The sequence below is a fragment of the Nymphalis io genome, chromosome 5 (genome assembly GCF_905147045.1).
Source record: "Nymphalis io chromosome 5, ilAglIoxx1.1, whole genome shotgun sequence".
NCBI lineage: Eukaryota > Metazoa > Arthropoda > Insecta > Lepidoptera > Nymphalidae > Nymphalis > Nymphalis io.
The window spans coordinates 11414488-11437504 of record NC_065892.1 but is presented as its reverse complement, the minus strand read 5'-3'; the positions used below and the strand labels follow the sequence as shown (position 1 = coordinate 11437504).

Sequence of the window (23017 nt, the reverse complement as noted above, 5' to 3'; positions counted from 1 at the left end):
AAATAAAGACGTAGTAAAATCTACAGAAAGCATTATAAAAGATCGAGTTTAATGCTTTATTGCGGTGTCGCGAAATGATCGCTTCAATTTGTAACCTATAAACGCTGAGACTGGTCGTAAAGATTGAAAATGAAAGTCCCCTAGTCATTGCCCTTGAAAACATCATTCTGGTGTACGATTCTACTAATTTATAATTGTTGCGATACGTTCCCGATTCTATGATCCAACTTCAAGCGAACCGCAACTGGATAGTTGTGTTAGTAGAAAATGAAATGAGTTATTTTATTAACGATTACGTTCCGATTCGACTGCGATTAAGTGACAACTTGTTGGTAGAATTGGTCCCCAAGTTATATGAATATAACTGTCATAAAGTTTGGACGGAATAGGTTATTATTAGGTTAAGACTCTCGCGAAATCTTTATACAGAATATGTAATTATTGAAGGAACGAGAATATAATTAATGCTCATTTTAAGCTACATTTAGATTAATTTAGGTATTTTACACATTAAAATGGAAGTTGCTTTATTGTAAAGAAATAAAATGCCTAATGAAATTAGTAAAATATTAAACAGTTAATTTATTAATCGCGAAATATCGGGTTTGAAATATATATATTTCATGGAAAGCGTTTATAAGTATACGTTTTAAATTATGCCAGGAACATGAAGAGCAAAGAAAATTAAACCCATAAGCAAAAATCTTCAAAAGAGGATTTAATTATTTTATCAAAACTACATTATAGTTTTATTTGTCCTAAAAAAAATAACTTGACTACGGGCAGTTTTCATCCTATCATACAGTTCAACGTAAATAATACGTTAAGAGCAAAACAGTAATTATAACATCTTACTTCCTCACTAATATTAAAATTGCGAATGTGAATCTGTTTGTTACGCTTTCACCTCTTAACTACCTACAGTTTCCAATACGAATAGAAGTCAATAAGATCATGGATACGTCATATGGTATGTTAATTAATTTATTATCATTATTAATTATTCATTCAATAAAATGTAAATATATTATAATGTACAGTATAAACTTGACAACTGACTATGACGACGCAGCTGTGTCAACAGCAGGTAAATGTCAAACAACGTATTTTATGAAATTAATGTCTAGTCTACGGTTTTAATAAAAGTTATATGAGCATTTTTGATTTATCGCGAAAGTTGAATACGTATCCATTCAAGGATATTTTCTTTTGTAATTATTTTGTTTAGCGGGAACTGATTCATTGTTTTGAACAGAAGTTAAAGTTTACAAGAAAAAGACTGATCGTCCCTGAGTTGCTTCGTGATGATGAATTGTAAACGATCGGTTAAACGTTTATAAAATATAAAAGCAGAGCGAAAGGAACGAAAACAGCTAACATACTCATATAATCGAATATAAATGAATACAGGTTACACCCGCGTGCAGGTATTCAACCATAAACATTCGTAGATCGTAAAACATGGAATTGATATTGAGCGATATTTTTCAATTTAAGATTTATATGAATAATTTTATTCTCATGGTCATAATAGGTTTTATTTTTTCACGATTCACTTGCGAAATTTATTCAGTTTTATTTTGTGGAATGGAATTTTAGTAATTATAATATTGTCTTATATAAAGAAGGTTTGTTAATTTAAAAATTTAATTAAATTAATAACTTGTTAGTTTTATATATTTATAACATTTAAAATATAAATAGAGCACAAAACATGTATTCTTTTTCTATTATACATAAAACATTTTTTTTAGATTTATCTATGAACAATGAATGTATCATTCAGAAAAGAAAAACATTCCATTTTTTTATTTATTTAAGTGGTGGTCAAGCACAGGTTCTTTAAATATAGTAAATGTATGTATCCATCTTAAGTAAAATTATATTTCCGTACTTAAATGTTAAACTTATAAAGCCAAAATTTTCTTTTTACTTTTTAATGTTCATTACGATATAATTATACAGTAACAGCCTGTAAATGTCCCACTGCTGGGCTAAGGCCTCCTCTCTTTTTTTGAGGAGAAGGTTTGGAGCTTATTCCACCACGCTGCTCCAATGCGGGTTGGTGGAATACACATGTGGCAGAATTTCGGTGAAATTAGACACATGCAGGTTTCCTCACGATGTTTTCCTTCAACAAAAAGGACGAGATGAATTATAAAGAAAAATTAAGGACATGAAAATTCAGACGTGCTTGGCCGGGTTCGAACACACGTTCGTCGGTTAAGATTGACGCGTTCTTACCACTGGGTACCATCTCAGCTGTTTATAATTATAAATTATATCTCAGCTGTTTATAATTATAAATTATAAACAGCTGAGTTATAATTATAAATTATAAACAGCTGAGTTATAAATTATAATAATTAACAACAATGAAAATCTTTAACAATTCCAGGTTGACGGTTATGGATTCCCAACACTAGAAGGCCTGGTAGGACTGTATTCAGACGGCGTCAACGAACGCGGCTATTTCATGGCCGTATTAGAAGCTTCGAGGGAATGTCTCATGAGGAACCATGATAAGTTCTCCAGGAGCGTGCCTATGGGTGAGTAAAATACAAGTTATGACTTTAATTTAATCAAATGAAACAAACTTGAAAGAGATCGCTTTTATAGGGATAAAGCGTGACATTTAAATATCTTATTTGTTTCCATATAAAACACAAATACACAACCAATATCTAAATTTGTTTTCCCGGTTTATAAAATAAAAAAAAAATCAAAACCAGTATGGGTGTTTATCATATTCTAAGTGAGCAGTGCCTGATCCCGGACCTCTAGATGGGGGCTAGGACTCTGTGCAAGCCCGTCTGGGTTGGTACCACCCACTCTTCAGATATTCTACCGCCAAACAGCAATACTTAGTATTGTTGCGTTCCAGTTTGAAGGATGAGTGAGCCAGTGTAACTAACTACAGGCACAAGGGATATAACATTTTCTTTCCAAAGGTTGGTGGCGCATTGACGATGTAAGGAATGGTTGCCAATGTCTATGGGCGGTGGTGATCACTTAACATCAGGTGGCCCGTTTGCCTGTCCGCCTTCTTAAAAAATAAAATAAAAACTTCGATGGAAGTAATTTGAAGAGTTCCACGAGAAGTGAAGCATACAATGAAAAATTATTTATCAAAATTTATTAGCCAATTCCTAACACGAATATGCACAATTATGATAAAATTTCTGTTCGAAAAGAAACTTCTCAAAGCAAGGGATACCTCGATAAATTCAAAAGATTGGCGACCCCTATTTTATAGCACAAACGTGTTTGGAGTAACAAAATATAATAGTTTAGTTTTCACGAACTTCAAAAGATTGAAAGCCCAAAACATTATATGTCGTATGTGAAACAAAGCCCGACTATTTCGGAGCTGAGTGTTGCAGTAACCAGTGTGCCAATCATTTGGCATTTGTATATAATCTGTTGTATATTGATAACATTTTTGTCAATATATTTTTTTTATTATAGATAATGGAAAGAACTGCGACGTGTCGTTCGACATCTTCGAATGCATCTCCGACCGCATCGGCGAGTACTGCGGGAACTCAGGGCTATGATAGCTTTAAAATGTTTAATATAGTTTCTTTATCTTTACTCTTTCACACTTGTAACTATATCTTTTTTTGCTAATTTTGATTCAAATTTAATTTGTAAACCATTTTGGAATTCAATTAATTTTATCTCATAAAAAAAATTGTTTTGTTTCTACAAGCTTTATAATCCGAGAGGCAAAGTTACAAATGGCAGAATAATTTTATCCCAGCTTATTGCTGCTCCATATATTATTTCTTTCGGGTGATTTGTTTAATTGAATACATAATATCTAATATGTTCATTCTTAAAGTGTGTGAAATTTGTTTTGGATGAAATTGCTAACAAATATTCAACTCTGCCTTTTGGATTCATAAACTGATATTAATATGTATGATATATTGTAAATGCTATGAATTGTTTTTAAATATAAATTTCATTTTGTAAGTACAAAAGGTACATCTGATAATTAAATAAGGGTTAGAGTACATTCGCAGTGTCTTTTCTCTGAATTATATAAGTCTGTACTAGGAATAACATATTCAAGAGATGCAAATTAAATTGTCAAGTCAAAATATACTTTAATCAAGTAGGCTCTACCACGCACAATTGAATTGTCTTTATAAAATTTTAATAGCTTCTAACATCGCTGTCGATATGAATTATTTTTTGAGCACTACGTATTCATTTAATTATTTAAAAAATATATTGAAGTGCTGACGTTTGTAAGACGATCTTTCCAAGAGTTATATGGTTTGTTATTAAATTAATGTAGATTTGGTTAAACATATTAATTATTTGAAAAAATATTTTTATCATATTTTCGGTTTTTCTTATTTTCCAAGCACTATTTAGTCTTAAGAAAATATGTTACCATAAATTCTGGCAAGGTGATAAATGATTTTGACATTATAAAAAACATATTTGAATATATAGGTGTTCATAGTTTTGTATCAGAGAGGAAATACAGTGACATTATAAAAAAAGACACTTGCCTAAGAAATTTAGTAGATACTTGAACATATATTTGATTAAATTATATTTTATAAGGTAATTCAGCATCAAACAAAATTTTCAAATATTTCGAAAAACAATACCCTTCAGAAGGGTTTTTCTTTAACTTTCGTTATGTTATATATATTTTTTATTTTCTCAACAGGCAATTTGTTTCGCGAATTAATTAAAAACATATATTTAGTGTTACCATTCATTACTATTAAGTTAAATTTATAAGTAGTGAAAAAATCTACTAAAACGTGATGCTCATTAACATAGAATTAGTTTCATAAATATATCTAAATTTTCAGTAGCTTTAGGATTACAAAGTCTCGTAAAAATATGGCGTAGAATTACAATTATTACGACAATTAAAGGATACACATCCCAAAAGCGTGTTACGTGAGTTTTTAATGTTACGTCGTCGGGTCGAGCATCGAGTCGCGAATAGCTTTATAGACCAGGATCAAATGAAGAAAATCATGAATGAATTTAATTGCGTATATTTTGAATTTATATTAATAATTTAACTCGCATTAATAATAAATAAAGGAATCTTATAGGCAAATATTGTGAACAATGTATATAACAGAATAGTAATTGAGTTAAGTACATCTATCTATCACGTTACTTGTATGAAATATACTCGATTTAAATCCAAGCACTTGTTCAAATGTAGAATATATTCTATTATAGACTAATTAAATATAAATATTATTTTTAGGTATTTCGGTTTCATTAACTCGTGTATCAAGGAATGATCGACGTTCTATTACGAAAAGTCTACGGACCCCAACGTCACTTGGCTAAGCTATATCGACGTGTCGATTTATGACACCGGAGTACTTAATAATAATGATATGAACACAATATTAATAGCTTATAAATTTTCTTTGTGACAGTTTGGGATATTTCTTTACTTAAATATAAAAACACATTTTAATTCTAATCTTAAGCTCATCAAAGCTTTATAACGAACTGATAGAATAATTTACTTTAAGAGTTCTTTAATAAATATTGTATATAGTAATAATATTGTTTTATTTTATTACGCCTTTTTTCTTACTGTTTTTGAAATCAATATGAAAACTAATAAACACATGGACGAAGCTATTAAGAATTTTTATATGCCACAGATTGAATATTTATTTTTGAACACCATTCATTACAATGTTATAAATTACAATTGTTATAAAATACATTATATGTTACAAAAGAAAAGAAAAAAGATTAAAAAATAATTCTTAGAAATTATTGTAACACAATTTAAATAGTAGCATCGCTAACCAACGATTGAACAACAAAAATAACAATAATATTCAAAATTTCTAAGAATATTTTTTTTAAAGATTTGTATATTTTAAAATCATAACGTTCTTGTTTTAAACTATGTATAGGTTAATCAATGTGCTGTTAAATTTCTGTTGTTGTCTGCACCAAACAAAATAAAAAAGGCAAATTCTACCGTAAACATAAACAAAATTAAACATTTTTAAAAACATTATTAGTAGGCCTTATACTATGGTAGGGTAATAAGGCCTAAAATTTTAACATACTTAAATAATCAAAATATACTTGGTACATTTGTGATTATAATTTATCTCGTGCTTTACGGTGAAGGAAAACATCGTGAGGAAACCTGCATGTGTCTAATTTCACTGAAGTTCTGCCACATGTGAATTCTACCAACCCGCATTGGAGCAGCGTGGTGGAATAAGCTCCAAACCTTCTCCTCAAAAAGAGGAGAGGAGGCCTTTAGCCCAGCAGTGGGACATTCACAGGCTGTTACGGTTACGGTACGGTACATTTGGTAAGTGAGATCAATAATAATAGGATGCACTAATTATGCTTAAAGCCTTGAGAATAATGAAAAAATCTTTAGTTAACAGCCATTGGGGCACATAAAATCATCTGTATCAGCTGGTGACAAACCGAACCACTCCTCATGATACCACTCATGATGCCAAATCATTTTCAGACCACGATGCTCATTTGGGAGACATCGTTGTTGTAGTTATCCGATCCCAAACTAAGCAGAGCTCGTTCTATGGAAACCAGACAACTGATATACTACTTTTCTTTTATAAATACATACTTATACAGATAATTACAACCAGAATTAGGGCAAACAGACATGTTCGTGCATACAAATGTTTGCCCTGAGTGGGAGTCGAACCCACGACCTGCGGCGCGAAAGGTAAGTAGGTAATCTACCAACCACGCCAACCGGCTCCTCTTTCTCCGAAACGTGCTGCATTTCCTGCTATGCATTAGTATTTTCAGCTAAACATTAAAAATAAACAAGTTTCCTGATTTATAAGTGTAGAAAAATGAACAAAATTTCAATTTTATAATGATTAATTTACAAAAAGGCAACCGTTGAAGTCTAGATAATGCTATGTTTTTTACATCAGGCGTTAACTTTATCGTATTTGACAACTCACATTCAATAAACAAGGCGATGTTTTATTTTGACAATTAATTTTGATATATTTTTGTTGATTGCATAAAAACAATATTATCTTTGTGGTTAGAAAATATTTTCACGTTATATAAAAATAACTTAAGAACAAATTTAAAATCTTTAGACTATGTTTATTACACTTGTTTTCAACCCGGTAAAAGAGTTTTGTTATGAATGTTACCGGGCTGGAAAAAATACCTTAGATCTGAGAAGAACCAATCAAGGAAAAAAACGGTATTATTGTTTTTTAATTTTATTTAGTAAAGAGTTCAGGCATAGGACCAACGACTTTTCGTGCTTTCCGAGGCACGGGAGTGTACACACTTCCAACTTCCAGACTCCGGGCTGCTACTGAGAATTTTCTGACAAAAAAACTCAATTTTTTTTTTCTTATTGGCCCGACCTGAGAATTAAACCCAGGACCTCAGGGTCTGCAGCCTTACATCAAGCCACTAGACCAACGAGGCAGTCATATATTATTTACGTTATCCCACAAAATAATTATTAACCCTGTGCGGCCATGCAACGGGCTAAACTAGCTTACGTTTGTTCCTGCTATTATGAGTACGTAGGTACCTACATCACACTGTATGTAAAATCTTTTACGTTTACGAAAATACATCGCATTAACAATAACTTGGCGTACGTTAACCATTAAATAATAATAATAATTTAATAATAAATATTTATTAAATATCTTATATAAGAATGGAAAAATAACCATTAAAACTCAATATTATATATTCTAACTAAAAAAATAATTTATACAGATAATGCAATAATTCTCGTCTATGTTCGTATGTCGTTGTGGAAACTAATTTTGTTTCTTATAAACCCAAACAATTGTGATTTTTTTATAATATGTTTAATATGTATCCGGTAGTGAAGCTAAAACTCTAATTAGATAATAAAAATCCTAACGAGAATATAAAATGACAGTTAAAGTAACTAATTAATCACAATAGACACTAACAAAGCTATATTATTACGCGTTGGAATAAAATTTTCATAATCAACCCGCTTCCTACTCATAAAGCACAACAAAATACAAAGCGTGAACAAAATTGACGATCTCTATCTACGATTGTCTGTCAGTCCGTCTATCCCACGACCTCCCAATTCGTTTGTATTTACCTACTAAATTCAATTGTGTAATGTAAGATAAGATGATCATACAACCATTAATTACTCAGGTTTTACCTAACAAGACACATTCGATACTAAATCCGGGATTTTTAAAACGTCTTTAACATAACTTTTTGTTGTAAAGTTCTCATAGTATCATTGTTCGGTTCACAGATAACTAAATATATTTGCATATATCGCTGCTTGATTATGTGTTTAAATTTTTATATGATACCGGAACATTTAATGGAATATTCATAATTCTATAATTTATGTTGTGACAACGACTTATAAAAAAACTAGAGTTTAAACTATGTACATACGTATTTACTATTAATCAAAGAGCGTGTAGACCATGGACAAAATATAATTAATATTTGAGATTTAAAAATAAATATTATTTTATATTTAAGAACAAAAACTGTTTTAACTAAAGTATTTGTCTGACGGTAGCAACTTTTTAGAGCCGAGACGGCCTAGTGGCCATATACACGTGAATCTTTACCGAGGGTTGTGGGTTCAAGCACTACAGAATTTTCATGTACTATATTCGTGTTTATAAATTATCTCGTGCTCGGCGGTGAAGGAAAGTATCAAATCTGCATGTGGCGAATAAAAGTCTGCCTCGTATGAAAACGAACCCACATTGGAGCAGCGTGGTGGAATAAGCTTCACATATTCCCCTCAAAAGGAGAGGAGACTTAATTATTAATTTCCGAATTATTAATTTCTTTTATTACTTATATCCAGTTTTTTTTTTAATTTATCCGTCATTCCTGTATGTTGTGGTACTATTTTAGTTTATTGCTTAGTTTTCAATACAGGTTCTATACAACTATTATAGAATGAAAATCTTCTTAAAACTTAGCTGGACCGTATTTACGTAATATATTAAGATGCCGATAGAAATAAAACGTTCAATACATTATACCATTAAATACAAGTTGTAACGTAAAGTAACTTGCAGTGTTTTGCGTTATTAGTAATTAAAAACAATATAGGTTTATTCTTACAAGAATAAAAACTGTTCAATAACCGTCAGCACAAGCATGCACCGTGAAGATCTGATGACCTTCGCCCGCTCCATTGTGAGCCCTCCGACCTCAGTCCTTCTCCCTACACGATTTACTAATAACCAAGTACTTAGACTCATACTTTAAGCAGAAACCGAATGGGTCATATTATTTATTAACATTACTCGATAATACCTCAATTAATGTTAAATTTCGTGAATCATGAATAATTAATATTATTATTAGTTGTACTTGTTTAATTGTTTGTAACAAAAAAGGAAAAAAAATATTTTTGTAGTCGTGACGCAAGTAGCAATTTGTAGCGTTGTAACACCAACCAATTAAAAATATTTTTGACAATTTAATTGCTCCGTTAAATATTAAAACGATGTATATACATTAAGTACATAACATACGTATAATGTATCGAAATTAACGCTGTAAAAGGTATGTTAAGATTTGTAAGTTTTTAAAGAGATACTTACTCAAGACTCATACTACTAAAGAGATAAATAAAATTGTTATATTTAAGCCGTATTACATCTATATTTTAAATTTAGATTACAAACAAATTTTGTTTTAATTTTCTATAATAGATATCAACTATTGAAGTTGAATCTACTTTTCAATTAGATTTTACAACATTTAATTTTTCATTTTAGGATATATTCCTTTTCTAAAATAATTATAATCATTAACTAATTAGCCCTTTAAATTCGTCACGGTAACACCTCTATGACGTAATTATCTTTGAAAAGTACATCCTATCGGCATATCTTCAAACTAATATATCGTTACAAAACAATAGTCAAATGGAAGGACATATGCAAATATTACTCGCCAATGTAACTTGGACCGTTGATAGATGAAAACAATTCACATGAGATTGATACCAGGGGTCAAGTTTGAGAGGTGTTTCACTGAGTGAGTACAATTCGGTATAATCCGCGATTATCACACCGGAACGGGCATTGGTAACACTGTTTCCATTATTGTATTCTAAGGCGGTTTCATTCCGCTTCATTTTATTACTGACAGCTTATATGATGAAGGTTTATTTTCGATTATTAATATTAGTATCAATAATGATAATCGTTACGAAATAAAATTATGAATCTTATTACTTATTTCGCATGAAACTTTTATCAATATAATGATCGGAATAAAAGAGACAAAAGTTTTAATTAAATATAAAAATATCAAAACTAAAACATAATTATTCAAAAATCATAGTCTCGATGACAATAATGCTTTCTATTAAATACTAACTTACATTTTCTGGGTGTTAGAAATTACGTTTGCATCGCTTCTTTTTACTAATCCAAATACATAAATAGTTATAAAAAAACATTATTATATACTCCAATTAATACAAAAGAGACATTAACGACGTAATACATTGGATACTTATTTCTGAAAATCTCATCACAATTAGATATTTATTACGACGTTGTGAAACATCCCCAAGGCTCACACCAGGAAGTGGAACAAACGCCGGACGCGGATATTAGTGAATCCGATAGCAAGTACGATTATAGCCGAGATCTCTTAGAAAAATATTTAAATTCTTTAAAATATACTTAAGAAATTAGTTAAGATAACAATCATTATTGTGTATTTTTTATACAAATAAAGATATATTATAATACATTGATTTGGATTTTTAATTTATAATTATCGATTTCTAAATACTACTTATTACGGTCGTTAACGTAAATAATTCTATGATTTCATGTATAAGAATACTATAGTATTTAAATTGGACATGTATTAATTAATTAAATGAAACTCTAGTAATGATTTTTAAATATTTGAAATTTATCACATTAACTTGTAAGTTTTAGTTTGGAAGTTTATTGGAATTTGTTCTATAGAGTATGTAGCTGTATATACGATGAGTATATTTTAAGAAATATATATTTATTTGTTAATAAAACTATACATAATTGTAAGTTCACAACACTTGTTCCTGGTAGAGGCGGACCGGAGGATGTAGCGGCCGTCGCATCTTTTGCCACTGCATCTCTAAGTGTTTATGCTTGCACACACACAAAGATACACTGTACTGATACTATTTTTAAAAAATAATAATAATAATATCCTGGGACATTATTCACACACGACCATCTGATTCTAAATTAAGCAGAGCTTGTACTATGGAAATCAGACAACTGATATACTTCATATACTACTTTTCTTTTGTAAATACATACTTATATAGATAATTACACCCAGACTCAAGACAAACAGACATGTTCATGCACACAAATGTCTGTCCTGGGTGTGAATCGAACCCACAACCTTCGGCGTGAATGAAAAGTATCTACGAACCACGCCAACCGGCTCAAAAAACAAACTCATCGTTTTCTGACTCCTACAATAATAGTTACTCAAATTCTTAAATTGGTTAAATTTTAGTTTACTGACTTTACTTAAAATAAAATACATGCAATGCTTAAAAGCTTCCAGTTGTCGTAACAAAAATTAGTAGCTAAAAATTTCGATACGTTGAGCTACGATTATAATTTGTACCTGTCCTCTTACCACTTCCAATCTATTAGGAGGAAAAAATAAGGAAATTCTTCTATAACTTGAAAATTTTTATTCAATAGCTAAGATAATTTTAAAACAAAGTCCCTACATCAAAATTCTTTAATTAAAAGCAATTTATAGCTTCCATAAAAAATTAAAATCGCCGCCACTGGTTCGCGTACCTTGTATTAATAACAATGATGTCCGGTTCTTTTCGCGCGGTATAACTTCGTTGAACGCTCAATTTTAGCGCCATATATAAGGCGGGTTTGTTTTTTATCTCCATAGTCAAACCCTAAGCGTGTAGACTTGAACACAGTGAGGTGATGAGAATATTGTGCCAAAATGTCCTGGACATTGTATAGTGTTTGCGTTCTGTGTGTGTGCTCGATAGTACGGACTCAAGTTATTCCGAGCAAGTCTAGAGCAAGCGATGGTGATTTCAATAACGTTAACACGGATGGATCATTTGACTTTGGGTAATTCTTATTCCTATACCAGATAGTATTTACTAAGACGTAATAAACGCGACTAAGAATTTGTTGTAACCGATATCGAAAGACTTGTTCGATCATTTTTTCTTTTTAGGTCTTGATTATTTTTACGTGAAAATAAAATAATGACAAATAAATATTGTGACTTACAAATAGTTTAGTATGTTAAATGAAATATAAATCGGTAAAAATATCATTAATATTTAGTTCAACTTTTGACCGTTTTCTGTAAAACAGTAATTTATACATTTTTAACATTATCAAGTTAGTTAATTGCATATTCTTTGAAGTTATTTCACGTCTTTTAAACTATAATTAGTATATAATAAGTCAGATCATATCTCGAAGTCATTGTTATTTCAAAAAAACGTAATAGTAATGTATAAAAACCTGCGAAGAACTTGATCTTATCGCTTAATTAATATTTAACGCTTAATATTTATAATAATTGTTAGGTATTTTCTGTGCGTTGATAATCTTTTGTTTGGAATTGAAATTTTCTTAATTTCTTATCTATCTTTAAATTTTTAACATTTTTTTCAAACTGCAACTTATTTTATATGAATTTAAATACATGCAATTAGAAAATATATATTTATATTTCCTAAATTTTAAATAATATTGGGAAAATATTAATTATGTAACTGTTATTTTTACTTTATTTTATATTTTTCTAATTTGAATAATATTAAAATTAATATTATATAGTATAGTAAATATTTATGTAACCGTTAAGTTAGATATAGGTTATTAGGTGCTTAGCCGTTTTTTCATCTTTTTTAAGAGATGACATCGGTTTTCTTAAAATCTTATAAATAATTTTAACGTTCTACTTATTTAGATATGTAAATAAAGACCGTGGAGGCAGTTACCACTTAGCCCGTGGAAATGCAAATAAGGTGGTAGGAGGGAGATTTGGAGCGAGGGAACCTGGAACTGACGAAGTTAAAGAAACTATATACACTGCTGGACCGCGAGGGTAAGTTGAAATTATTTTAAAAATGTAGTTATAATAAAAATATATAGTATAAGTACATGTAACTAAAAATAAACAGTCTAATAATTTGTTTATTCTGAGATTTTATAAATAGCATATATCTGATTATTCATTACAAAGTAATAACCTCATTCGAATTAAATTTCCGAAATATTCTTTAGATTTCGAGCGAAAGGTCCAAATGTACATCGAAAAATTGATCTAGACCAGCGACCGCGAGGACCTATTGGTAATAAAGATGATCCCTACTTCGACCCTAACGAAGACCCAAGCTACTCTTTCAAAGTAGACACACGGACCTACTCTAAAAATGAAAACGCTGACAGTCGGGGTGATGTTAAAGGTAATATGCTTGTATCACACTATGTGTACATTAATCGGTAAAATCATTTTTATTCTCCCGTTCTCGTGATAAAATTAAACTATATTAAGAGATAAGATAGTTTTGGCGTGACGAACCATATTTTGTTACGTGTTCCCCTGTTATGTTTAGTTTTCTACATGTTGCTTAAGAGAACTACGATAAAACATTTTATAAGATCAAATTATAAGTAGTCGTTTCGGAAATAGATTTACTTGCATCTTTTATTAAATATAAGCGTTCATATAATTATAGTAAGTAGAGAGTAGTGTAGACGTTTTTTCTATCTTCAGATTCTTAAAGAAATACAGTTTTTTTTTTTTAAATAAGTTTATTTCAATCAACATGCACGTATATTGTATTGTTTTGCTGCAAGCAGCAAAATTGTGCGCAAAGTTTGGGTCAATCAGTTCTTTGTAATGCAATTAAAATAGAGTTCTATGAAGTGAAGTTAATAATAAAAAATAAACGTTTATAAAAACAAAATCTTCTCTCTATTCTTTCTTCTCTATTCTCCACAGGACACTATTCTTTCGTGGACGACATTGGTGAGCGACACGACGTCTCCTACATCGCTGGAAAGGACACAGGTTTCCATGTATCATCAGCTCATCCTGACGCTCCTAATCTCATCGGATCACCGTTTCATCGCGCACCACTAGTAAGAGGGGAGAGCACTTCGAGAGGTCGAACTGCTGTGCAAAGAGGATTGGATGGTTCTTACAGGTATAAGTGGTTAAACAAAAATCTATAAGATGCACGACTTCTTGAAACCAATTCTCAATAAGATTGTAGCACTGATTACAAACAAAAGAAGAGAATATCAAATCAATCTTTTATTATTTTTATCTATGATTCTATAGTATTATTGTGTTATAGATTTATATCTGCGGGGCCTGACCAAAGAAGAACGGAGAGCAGTGACTCGCACGGTAACGTCAGGGGATCTTACACGTTTTTGGACGATAAAGGTGTTCAAAGGTATAGAGATAACCATGATAAATTAGAAAAATATTTTACTTCTTACAACTAGTAGATGTAGGTGTACTCAAGGAATAATTTAAATCTATTTTGCTTGTTTAACAGAACGGTACACTATATAGCTGGACCAGGAATTGGATATCGCATCGTGAAGAATAGCAATGACCCCTTCATCCCCTCTTATTTCCCCACCCTTCCAAGCGCATATGATCCAGCATTCAACGCAGGCGGCAGTTCTGGGTCAACACCCTACACTTCAAATGACGAAAGCAGTGATGACGTATTCAAAGGTAAGGTATTCAAAAAGGTGGCCATATTGATTTTAATTTACAGCGAAAGAGATCTTCGTTTGCTAAATAAGTAGCGTTAAAAGATGTTTTAATATAGTACTGTAAATGATACCAGACATTTTAAATATTAAAATGACCTTGTTTCTAATCTATTGAGATTCGCAATTTACTTTAGGTCCAGATGGTACAGCTGCATCAGGGCACGTCAAACCACCTCCATTTCCTACACCCGAAAAAGAAAGGCCCAGCAAGCCAGTGACCTCCGCTCCCGTTATTGGAAATTCTGAAGAGGATTCTGGTGGAGAGAGCTATGGTCAAGCACCGCCTTATGTGCAGGATTCTGGAAGTGAGGACTTGCCCGAATTGGGCTACGTTGACGAGGACGCTTCTAGTTTTGCTGGCCCCAAGCCAACTCCTGGACCAGGTGATGCATAGCACGGATGATGGCAAGTGATTGACGTTAGTGATCTTGTTGACACCCGAAAATTCATTTTTCATCAATTTTTGCACGGAACACGTGGCTGATGAAGATTGTTTATTGCTTCTGTTTAACGTACGTCTACGTTCTTTTTCTCTGAGAGGACGATTGATGAATTTACGTTTTTAAAAATAATGTGCCATTTATTTAAAAATAAACAAGATCACAATATTCAATCGAATTGCACAGAACGGTTGGAGAGAGCACTAATTTGGAATGACTTATAAGAAATTGCTTGTTCGCAATAAATATTGTACACTATCAAACTGGTTTTTATTACACCAACACCTTTCGGCACCAAAGCACAGTGATGGAGCGCACAAAGAACTTAGTAATAATTACAACTTGCAGGCAAACCATGGCGTCCTACCAGCAAACCTTATAGGCCGACGAAGAAACCTTACGTACCACTTAAACCTACCCAAGGAACGAATAGTATACACGATGATTTCGAAGTTGACGATGACGATAACAGTAAGCCTGAATATGCGATAGGATTTAATATACATCACACAAAACCTGGCACCACAATTATTAAAAATATAGGGGAGGATTACTTTAGCATACCACCCGGCGTGTCAGTCAGGGCTCATGTGCAAAGTATTGACTTATACCCATTTGGTTCGAAACCAATTTCACCTTCTGAAGCTTTGGAAAATGATAAAACATAATTTTTAAATAAAAAAAAAATCACTTCAATTAAAATTTTTACAACGTATTACATTTAAAAAATTGTTATACATAAAATTAAACTTCTAAATTATTCAGTGAATAAATATATTATACATTCCATTGCGTTTAATTTAATAAAAAAACATGTTGTATTTTTTAAAAATTTATTCGAACACGACTGTAAATTTAACAAAATGCAAAATAGTAACTATTACAAGGAGTCTGGCTGTTATTATATACCTATCGTGCGTAACGTTTTCACTTTGTTCTCCCGTATGTCACTTCACGAACAACGATTTATAACTCGGGTCTCAATTATAAAAATATAATTATGACAGCTTCTGACTATAGCCACTAAATATAACGCGCAATCAGGATTATCCATTGAATATATTTGAAGATTGTCACGTGCAATGTTAAAATAATGCGAAAAAAAGGAAGAATAATGTTATGTTTAAATACGTGGTCTTGTTTTATTTGTAAAAAATATGATTAAAAAAAATTACATTACACAATTTTTAAACACATATTATAATTGTAAACAAGCTCCTTTAATAAGCTGACATTAAATATATTTATATCAATTGAGACATATCAAAAGTTATAACATAGTTAACAAAAATGCATTAATTGGAAGGTTAGTTTGGCAATTTTATTAATGAATAAAGAAGAAAGTTAGTACGTGGTTAATCTATTACGTCTAAATACATATTATGTAATTAAATACCTAACTACATGCGAGATCGAACGAACAGTGTCTAGCGGCTATGTGATTGAATATATTTTATTATTTACTTAACCAAGTCACTTTAATGCAGTGTTACATTCTCGTTACTGAATTAAGCTGCTTCACAGCGTTGTGCGTATATTGAAACATATATATCGTTAGGGGGTATAAATATAGAAGAACGTTGGCAGTTTTTTATTTCAGAAAAACAACGCGTAGCTAAACATTTTCGATCTTGGAAGCTTCTTAAACGAGAATATAACAATTTAAAGCGATATACGATCAATATTGAAATACAATTTAGAAACACACAAGAGAACACAATTTAGAAAAAAAATATCTAATAATTATAATATCCTGAAACATTATTCACACACGGCCATCTGATCCCAAATTAAGCAGAGCTTGTGCTATGGAAACCAGATAACTGATATACTACATATTCTACTAAAAATAAAAATAATATTACATTCATATCTTCAGAACTCCTAAACAAATTAATCTTAATGTATAAACACAGATAATAAATATTTGATTTTGTAGCAATAAATTATATAAATAAATAGATTATTTTAAGACGGCTCGTTTTAGAATACAAACAATCACCTAACATCGATATCTCAAAAATATATATAATTACACAAATCTGAAAAAAATATTTATAAAAATGATCATTATTTCAACCTACAGTAAATAACAAATTCGCGTGAACAGAAGCTTTGCTCCGACTTAATAGCTAAGTATATAATTTTTTATATTAATAGAAAAAACATTTGAGAAGATTCTAGAAGGCAAATTCGCAAATCACAAGAGAAGCGTCATGTCGATTATCTCGCAATACTTAATATATTAATCATGATATAAAATGTTTTAACCCTTTTAACTCCGGAACATTACCCTCTACATTACGTAAGCACGTGTTTCTTAACTCAAACTATGTTAGACATATTTGTATTTTTTAAATTAAATTAATTACTGCGAATAAACAGACAACAGAATCTACTTTTAAAGTATTAAATTTTTTTTTATATTCAGTGTACACATAGTTTGTTCTTCTAATTATAATACAATCTTCTAATTATAAGCAATACAATATTAAACTATTACCAAAATACAAATATATATAGAAACCACCTTACATATAACACATTACCATACAAATTTATTAAAGGTTATAATCAAATACTGCAAGATAACCAACATTTTAATAACAAAGTGTGCGTGCTTATAACTATATTTATGAAGGATATATACAAAATATTATACTAGACCGTATTTTCAAGGCCATTAAACTTAATTTAGAGTGTAGATACAATAGTAGTTATTACATAACAATATTAAGAAAATTTACCTTAAGAGTATATTTATACATATAGACAATATATGAAGAATTGGACAGTGCAATATTTATCCAAATTAAAGTCCTTTCTACAGAAGTTTAAGAATGAACTTCATGGTTAGTTCGATAATTTATTTTTTAAATTATTTTTTTGTTAAAGCAGAAACAATGATTTTTTTTATTGTTTTAACCATAGACGGTCGTTTTTTTATACAGACTGTATTGGGTTTTTCACATTTATTTCACAGCCCTCATTATTCTTACGGCTCATTTATTTATTTAAATCTACGTTACCAAGCGTAAATATTTTATGATTTATTAACATTAAGCTTAATTAGCATTTTTCTTTTTGAAGATTTTTTTTTAATTCTTTAAATCTGATTTTTTCCATACAGATTTAAAAATCTTATTTGTTGGTCGAATTATTCAGCTTCATTCATTTTTTTAAATGTTTTTATTAAATTTCTAAATAAAATTGTGTTAGTTATTTAGACATGTTAGTAACAAAATATAAAAATATATTTATATAATTCATTTAATTAAAGACAAATCAACTCTTGACATTACACATATATATATATTTAATTAACTTATATAAACTATATAATTAAAGCAATAATATGAAATTCGAGAAAAAGCACATTAATTTTATTTGTGCATTTAATTAAATAACATTAAAAAAATTGATTTATGTTTGATTACTTCAAATCTTTTTATCGGTTAGTCGTCACACTAAAAAATTTTTTTAATAAAATTTCAGGGCAAGCTAAAAGGAACACAAGGATGTTTTCTATATAGACTAGAATTACTACTAGGAAATATGTCGATGAAAGAATAGTAAAGAATTAAATAAATTTCTAATTTGTAATTAAATAAATTATTATTAAAGTTTATAATTTATATGTCTTCGTTTAAAATATTTTTATAACAAGAGAAATAATTTGTATTTTTTTATGTTGCAAAGCGGCAAAATGTCTTAAATCTACTTTTGTCAACGTCATATTGGCACAGACTTATATTTTTTTATCTGTTATTTTACTAAAAAGTTTAATATGTCTTAAAATTTATAGGAAACAATAATTCTGAGCACGATTAAAATACTAACAAATAATATAATTTATTCTAAGTAAATTTATCTAAAGATACCGTTTTCTTTTTTTTTTTCGTTTTTAGTAGCATAAAATTAAATGATAAATTTTTTAATCTGTCATACATACACATTGCTCCATTAATATGACAGGTAAAAACTGACAAACATTAACAACATTTTTTACAAAGGCAAAATCAAGCGAATTATTTTCATATATTTTTTTTAATTTGTCACTTTTCAATTTGTCTAAAAAATACTACATTTTACGTAATTTTGAAAATAGAAAGATGCAACAATAAGATACTAAATTTAGAATAATACAGATAGGATAAAACAAACCTTTCTTAATATATATGGTGAATAAGTTAAACGATTGAATTGTGTTTCAAAAAGATATTTAAAATAAGATCTAAATCTGCTTGAACGTCAAATTTACTAACATAAATAAATATTTGAATTGCAAACAATTTAAGGATAAACCGTTATTAGTTATAACATTACCTCCTAAAGACTTTCATAACAATTACAGCAAAAGGTACCTTAAATATCTCTCCTATTGAACTATATGTACTATAAATTGTTAAGTCTTGATATTTGATGTTTTTTTCAAATTGTGCTAGTTCTTCATTTTATGTAAATAACATTCTATTACTTTCTATTTACACAGGATTAGCACTGGACTCCGATTTAGTAGAGACTAAAACAGTTCTGTTACTTCAAAGTCAGGATCAGTAAAATATTCTCAGATGTTATTTGGATTGAACTAAGAATTGCGTATATTTATGCTAAGTGACTAGATATTCGGCTGTTAGGACTTACTTTTATTGTTAATATTTCCCGCTTTGTAAACTTATAACGATTATTATTTCCGTTTAAAAATATATATTTAAAAAATAAAACAATACTGACTATTTAAAACGACGATGACACATCTCTTAACACTTTCAGTTATATTTTGAAATTATTATATAAAAGGTATTTCATAATATCCATGCAAAGTTGAGGCGTGTGTTATAAATTTGTAAATTATATTTAATTAAATGTTACAAAAGCCAGTCTTAATAGGAACGACATAGTTCAGAGTTCTGTGCTAATCCAAGTACTATATAGTTCAACGTTCGAACTTAAAATGCACCGGTCAAAATAGAATCAACAAGCTCTATCTAAAAGGTCATACAACAATTAAAACAACATGTATTACGTAATTTTCATCTTCTTGGTCGTCTCCTCTAGCATGTCCTTTATTTTGGTCAAAGGTGATCGTTTAATGTCTTCGATCTTGTATGTGTTTGATGGAGGCAAGTGGATATGCAAGGGATCACGGAGACGCGCCAGGTCCTTTTGTAGCTTATCCATCTGAAATATGAAATTATTCTTATATGAAAATGTATTGAAATATGTCTTAGTATTATGTAAACAACAAATTGGCATGTACCAGATCCCATGATGATGGTAGTTGTCTAGAGCATCAGTAGACATTTATTTAAAAAAATATATGCACGAAATTATTATCCAAAATTTTAAGTTAAGATTTATATTTTTAAATAATGAAAATCATTCCAAGAAAACTTATAAATAACAACTAATATAAAATTGTTACACACACTATAGTGAAATACTTTTCACAAAACAAAAACATCAACTTAAATTAAGCGTTAAGCTTTTTTTACTAAAGGTTGACGTAATCAGTTTCAAAAGAGTCTCTTACCTCATCCTTCAAATTGTTATACTGGCCAATATCAAGTCCGATCTTTTTCGCCTTCTTGTGCAAAGTAATAAGGTGCTGTCTATCTTTTACATCCGGCAAAATGTATTCCTGTAAAAAGTTACCGATATTACGCCATTTATTTTTAAGCATCCATTACCAGTAACAGCCTGTGAATGTCCCACTGCTGGGCTAAGGCCTCCTCTTCTTTTTGAGGAAAAGTTTTGGAGCTTATTCAATCACGCTGCTCCAATGCACGTTGGTGGTATACACATTAGGCAGAATTTCAGTTAAATTATGCACATGCAAATTTCCTCACGATATAGATGTTTTCCTTCACCGTCAAGCACGAGATGAATTATAAAAACAAATTAAGTACATGAAAATTTAGAGGTAATCGCCCGGGTTTTAACCCACGATCATTGTTTAAGATCCACGCTTTCTAATCACTGAGCCATTTCGGATCTACTATTTTTTTTTAACCATATTTGACTAAATTAATATTTAGTAAAAAAACTTTCTAAATTTTCTGAAATTGTATACCTGTTTAGTAAGCACAAAGTACGCATATGCAGCCATAGCGGTGCCATACGTTACGAAGTACGTGACAGGTTCCATTATGTCCCAAGAGTACTCCCACCAGGTAAGCCTCGCCAAAACTCCAAATTGCACGCCCATTAAACCAAGACCCACCCAGGTCAAAGCAGATGTCCGACGAGTTGTCTCCATTTCAAGAGACATACGTTTCTGAAAAAATATATGATATAATTAGTATATTTATTACTAATCAGTAATTACTTTAATTAACTATCTTTATTTAGTGGAATAATTTATGAACAATAATAAATCAAACAATGCAACGTTAATACTATATATAAGTATAAGAAAATTACAGCACTCTAAGATTAAGTTGCAGATTTATAACTGTTGTAAGAGCAAATACCATTCACAAATTAAGACATTTTAATTGAGGAAATTTACGGTTATGTCCGCCAAGCTGCTGAGTCTAATCTATATGATAATGCACTCCACGCTGCCAACGAAACAACCCTCCAGCTACAAATGCATTCACAGGTACTTTTGTTGTTCCCAAACTACGAATACTAATAAAACAACTCAGAGCATATTCAATTCAATATTTTGCATCATATTGAATATTTGGTGGTTGCGTTTGTTGTATATAGTTCAAAACTCCGACATGGATTAAATTTAATATCACCGAGAAACCATTTTATATATTTCGCATATATAACATTGTATAGATATGTCGTAGCCCAAATATGGTTAATTCTTACCATTAGTTATTTACTATGGCGAAACTTATATACATACAACAAAAAAACGAATAGCCCTTAGTCATTTTACCTCTTCAAGCGGCTGTAGTTCAGCAGATAATTTTTCGAGCTGCGATCTGAGTTCTCTTTCCTTACGAATCTGGTGTTCACGCACATTCAGCGCTTCATACAATTGATTGACGAGGTTACGTACGTCGCTCAATCTGGTGATCTCTTCAGTACTTAGGCGCTCCTGTAACAATTAAATATGAATAATTATATAGTAGAAATGACAAAGGCACACCTCTAACTGACATTTTTAAATGAACTCAGAAAATATATAATATTATTTAGTAATGTGTAATGTAACTTTGAACAAAAAATCGCTATTTTAATTTTATTTATTAAAACGCTGAAATGAAACCTTATTTGTTTTATTGTGTTAATTGGGTCGATCGAAGTCATTATTCAGTTGGTCACATCTAAGACAATACAATATTTTAATGTCTGCATCAATACGTTAGCAGCTCGAACAGAAAATGTACGTGTTGGCTGGACGCCAGATTAGTTAGAGACAAATAACTTCCATTCAGTTAGTACGTAGGTAAAATAAATTATTGTGCTTTTGTATAAAGTCTGCTAATTAATTCGTATATTTGGCGTTTTTATCTAGGGTACCGAGGGAGGTAGCTTGGGGTCTTTTTTGGCTTATTTTAGGAGTTTTATTTTCAGCATCCTCATTAAAATCTTTCAAAAGAAAGTTTGACGAGTTCTCCGCTTCAAAGGGCCAATAAACTAAGTCATTAATGTTCACTGTGCTTTATTGTCCTATACTAAGGATTATCATAATATCCTTATAACATGTTAGGAAATAATAGACGTATTTATTTATTTATGCAAAATTTAATATGTAATAAATTTGTTATATTTGTAAGTTTTCTAAATAGA

At 30.3% G+C, this 23017-nt stretch overlaps 3 protein-coding genes across 3 annotated transcripts in view; 2 read left to right on the top strand and 1 right to left on the bottom strand.

Moving 5' to 3' along the window:
• The window catches only part of LOC126768730 (general odorant-binding protein 70), a 35973-nt gene extending 30413 nt beyond the window's left edge, over positions 1 to 5560 (top strand). The window contains exons 5-6 of the mRNA XM_050487006.1: positions 2399 to 2549; positions 3469 to 5560. Of these exons, the coding sequence (XP_050342963.1) occupies positions 2399 to 2549; positions 3469 to 3557 (240 nt within the window). The 3' untranslated portion in view covers positions 3558 to 5560. The remainder of the gene's footprint in view (positions 1 to 2398; positions 2550 to 3468) is intronic.
• Positions 5561 to 11932: 6372 nt separating this feature from the next.
• LOC126768656 (uncharacterized) lies at positions 11933 to 15987 on the top strand. Its single transcript, XM_050486886.1, has 8 exons — positions 11933 to 12140; positions 12997 to 13134; positions 13314 to 13495; positions 14035 to 14239; positions 14393 to 14494; positions 14600 to 14784; positions 14960 to 15208; positions 15614 to 15987. Exons 1-8 carry the CDS (start codon positions 12007 to 12009, stop codon positions 15931 to 15933), a joined length of 1515 nt encoding a protein of 504 aa, XP_050342843.1. The 5' UTR covers positions 11933 to 12006; the 3' UTR covers positions 15934 to 15987.
• A 3439-nt stretch (positions 15988 to 19426) lies between these two features.
• LOC126768736 (calcium uniporter protein, mitochondrial) overlaps positions 19427 to 23017 on the bottom strand; it is a 147545-nt gene continuing 143954 nt past the window's right edge. Inside the window, exons 5-8 of the mRNA XM_050487011.1 lie at positions 22161 to 22322; positions 21339 to 21542; positions 20799 to 20906; positions 19427 to 20446 (exon numbers count right to left, since the gene is read on the bottom strand). Coding sequence (XP_050342968.1) covers positions 20288 to 20446; positions 20799 to 20906; positions 21339 to 21542; positions 22161 to 22322 — 633 coding nt within the window. The 3' untranslated portion in view covers positions 19427 to 20287. The remainder of the gene's footprint in view (positions 20447 to 20798; positions 20907 to 21338; positions 21543 to 22160; positions 22323 to 23017) is intronic.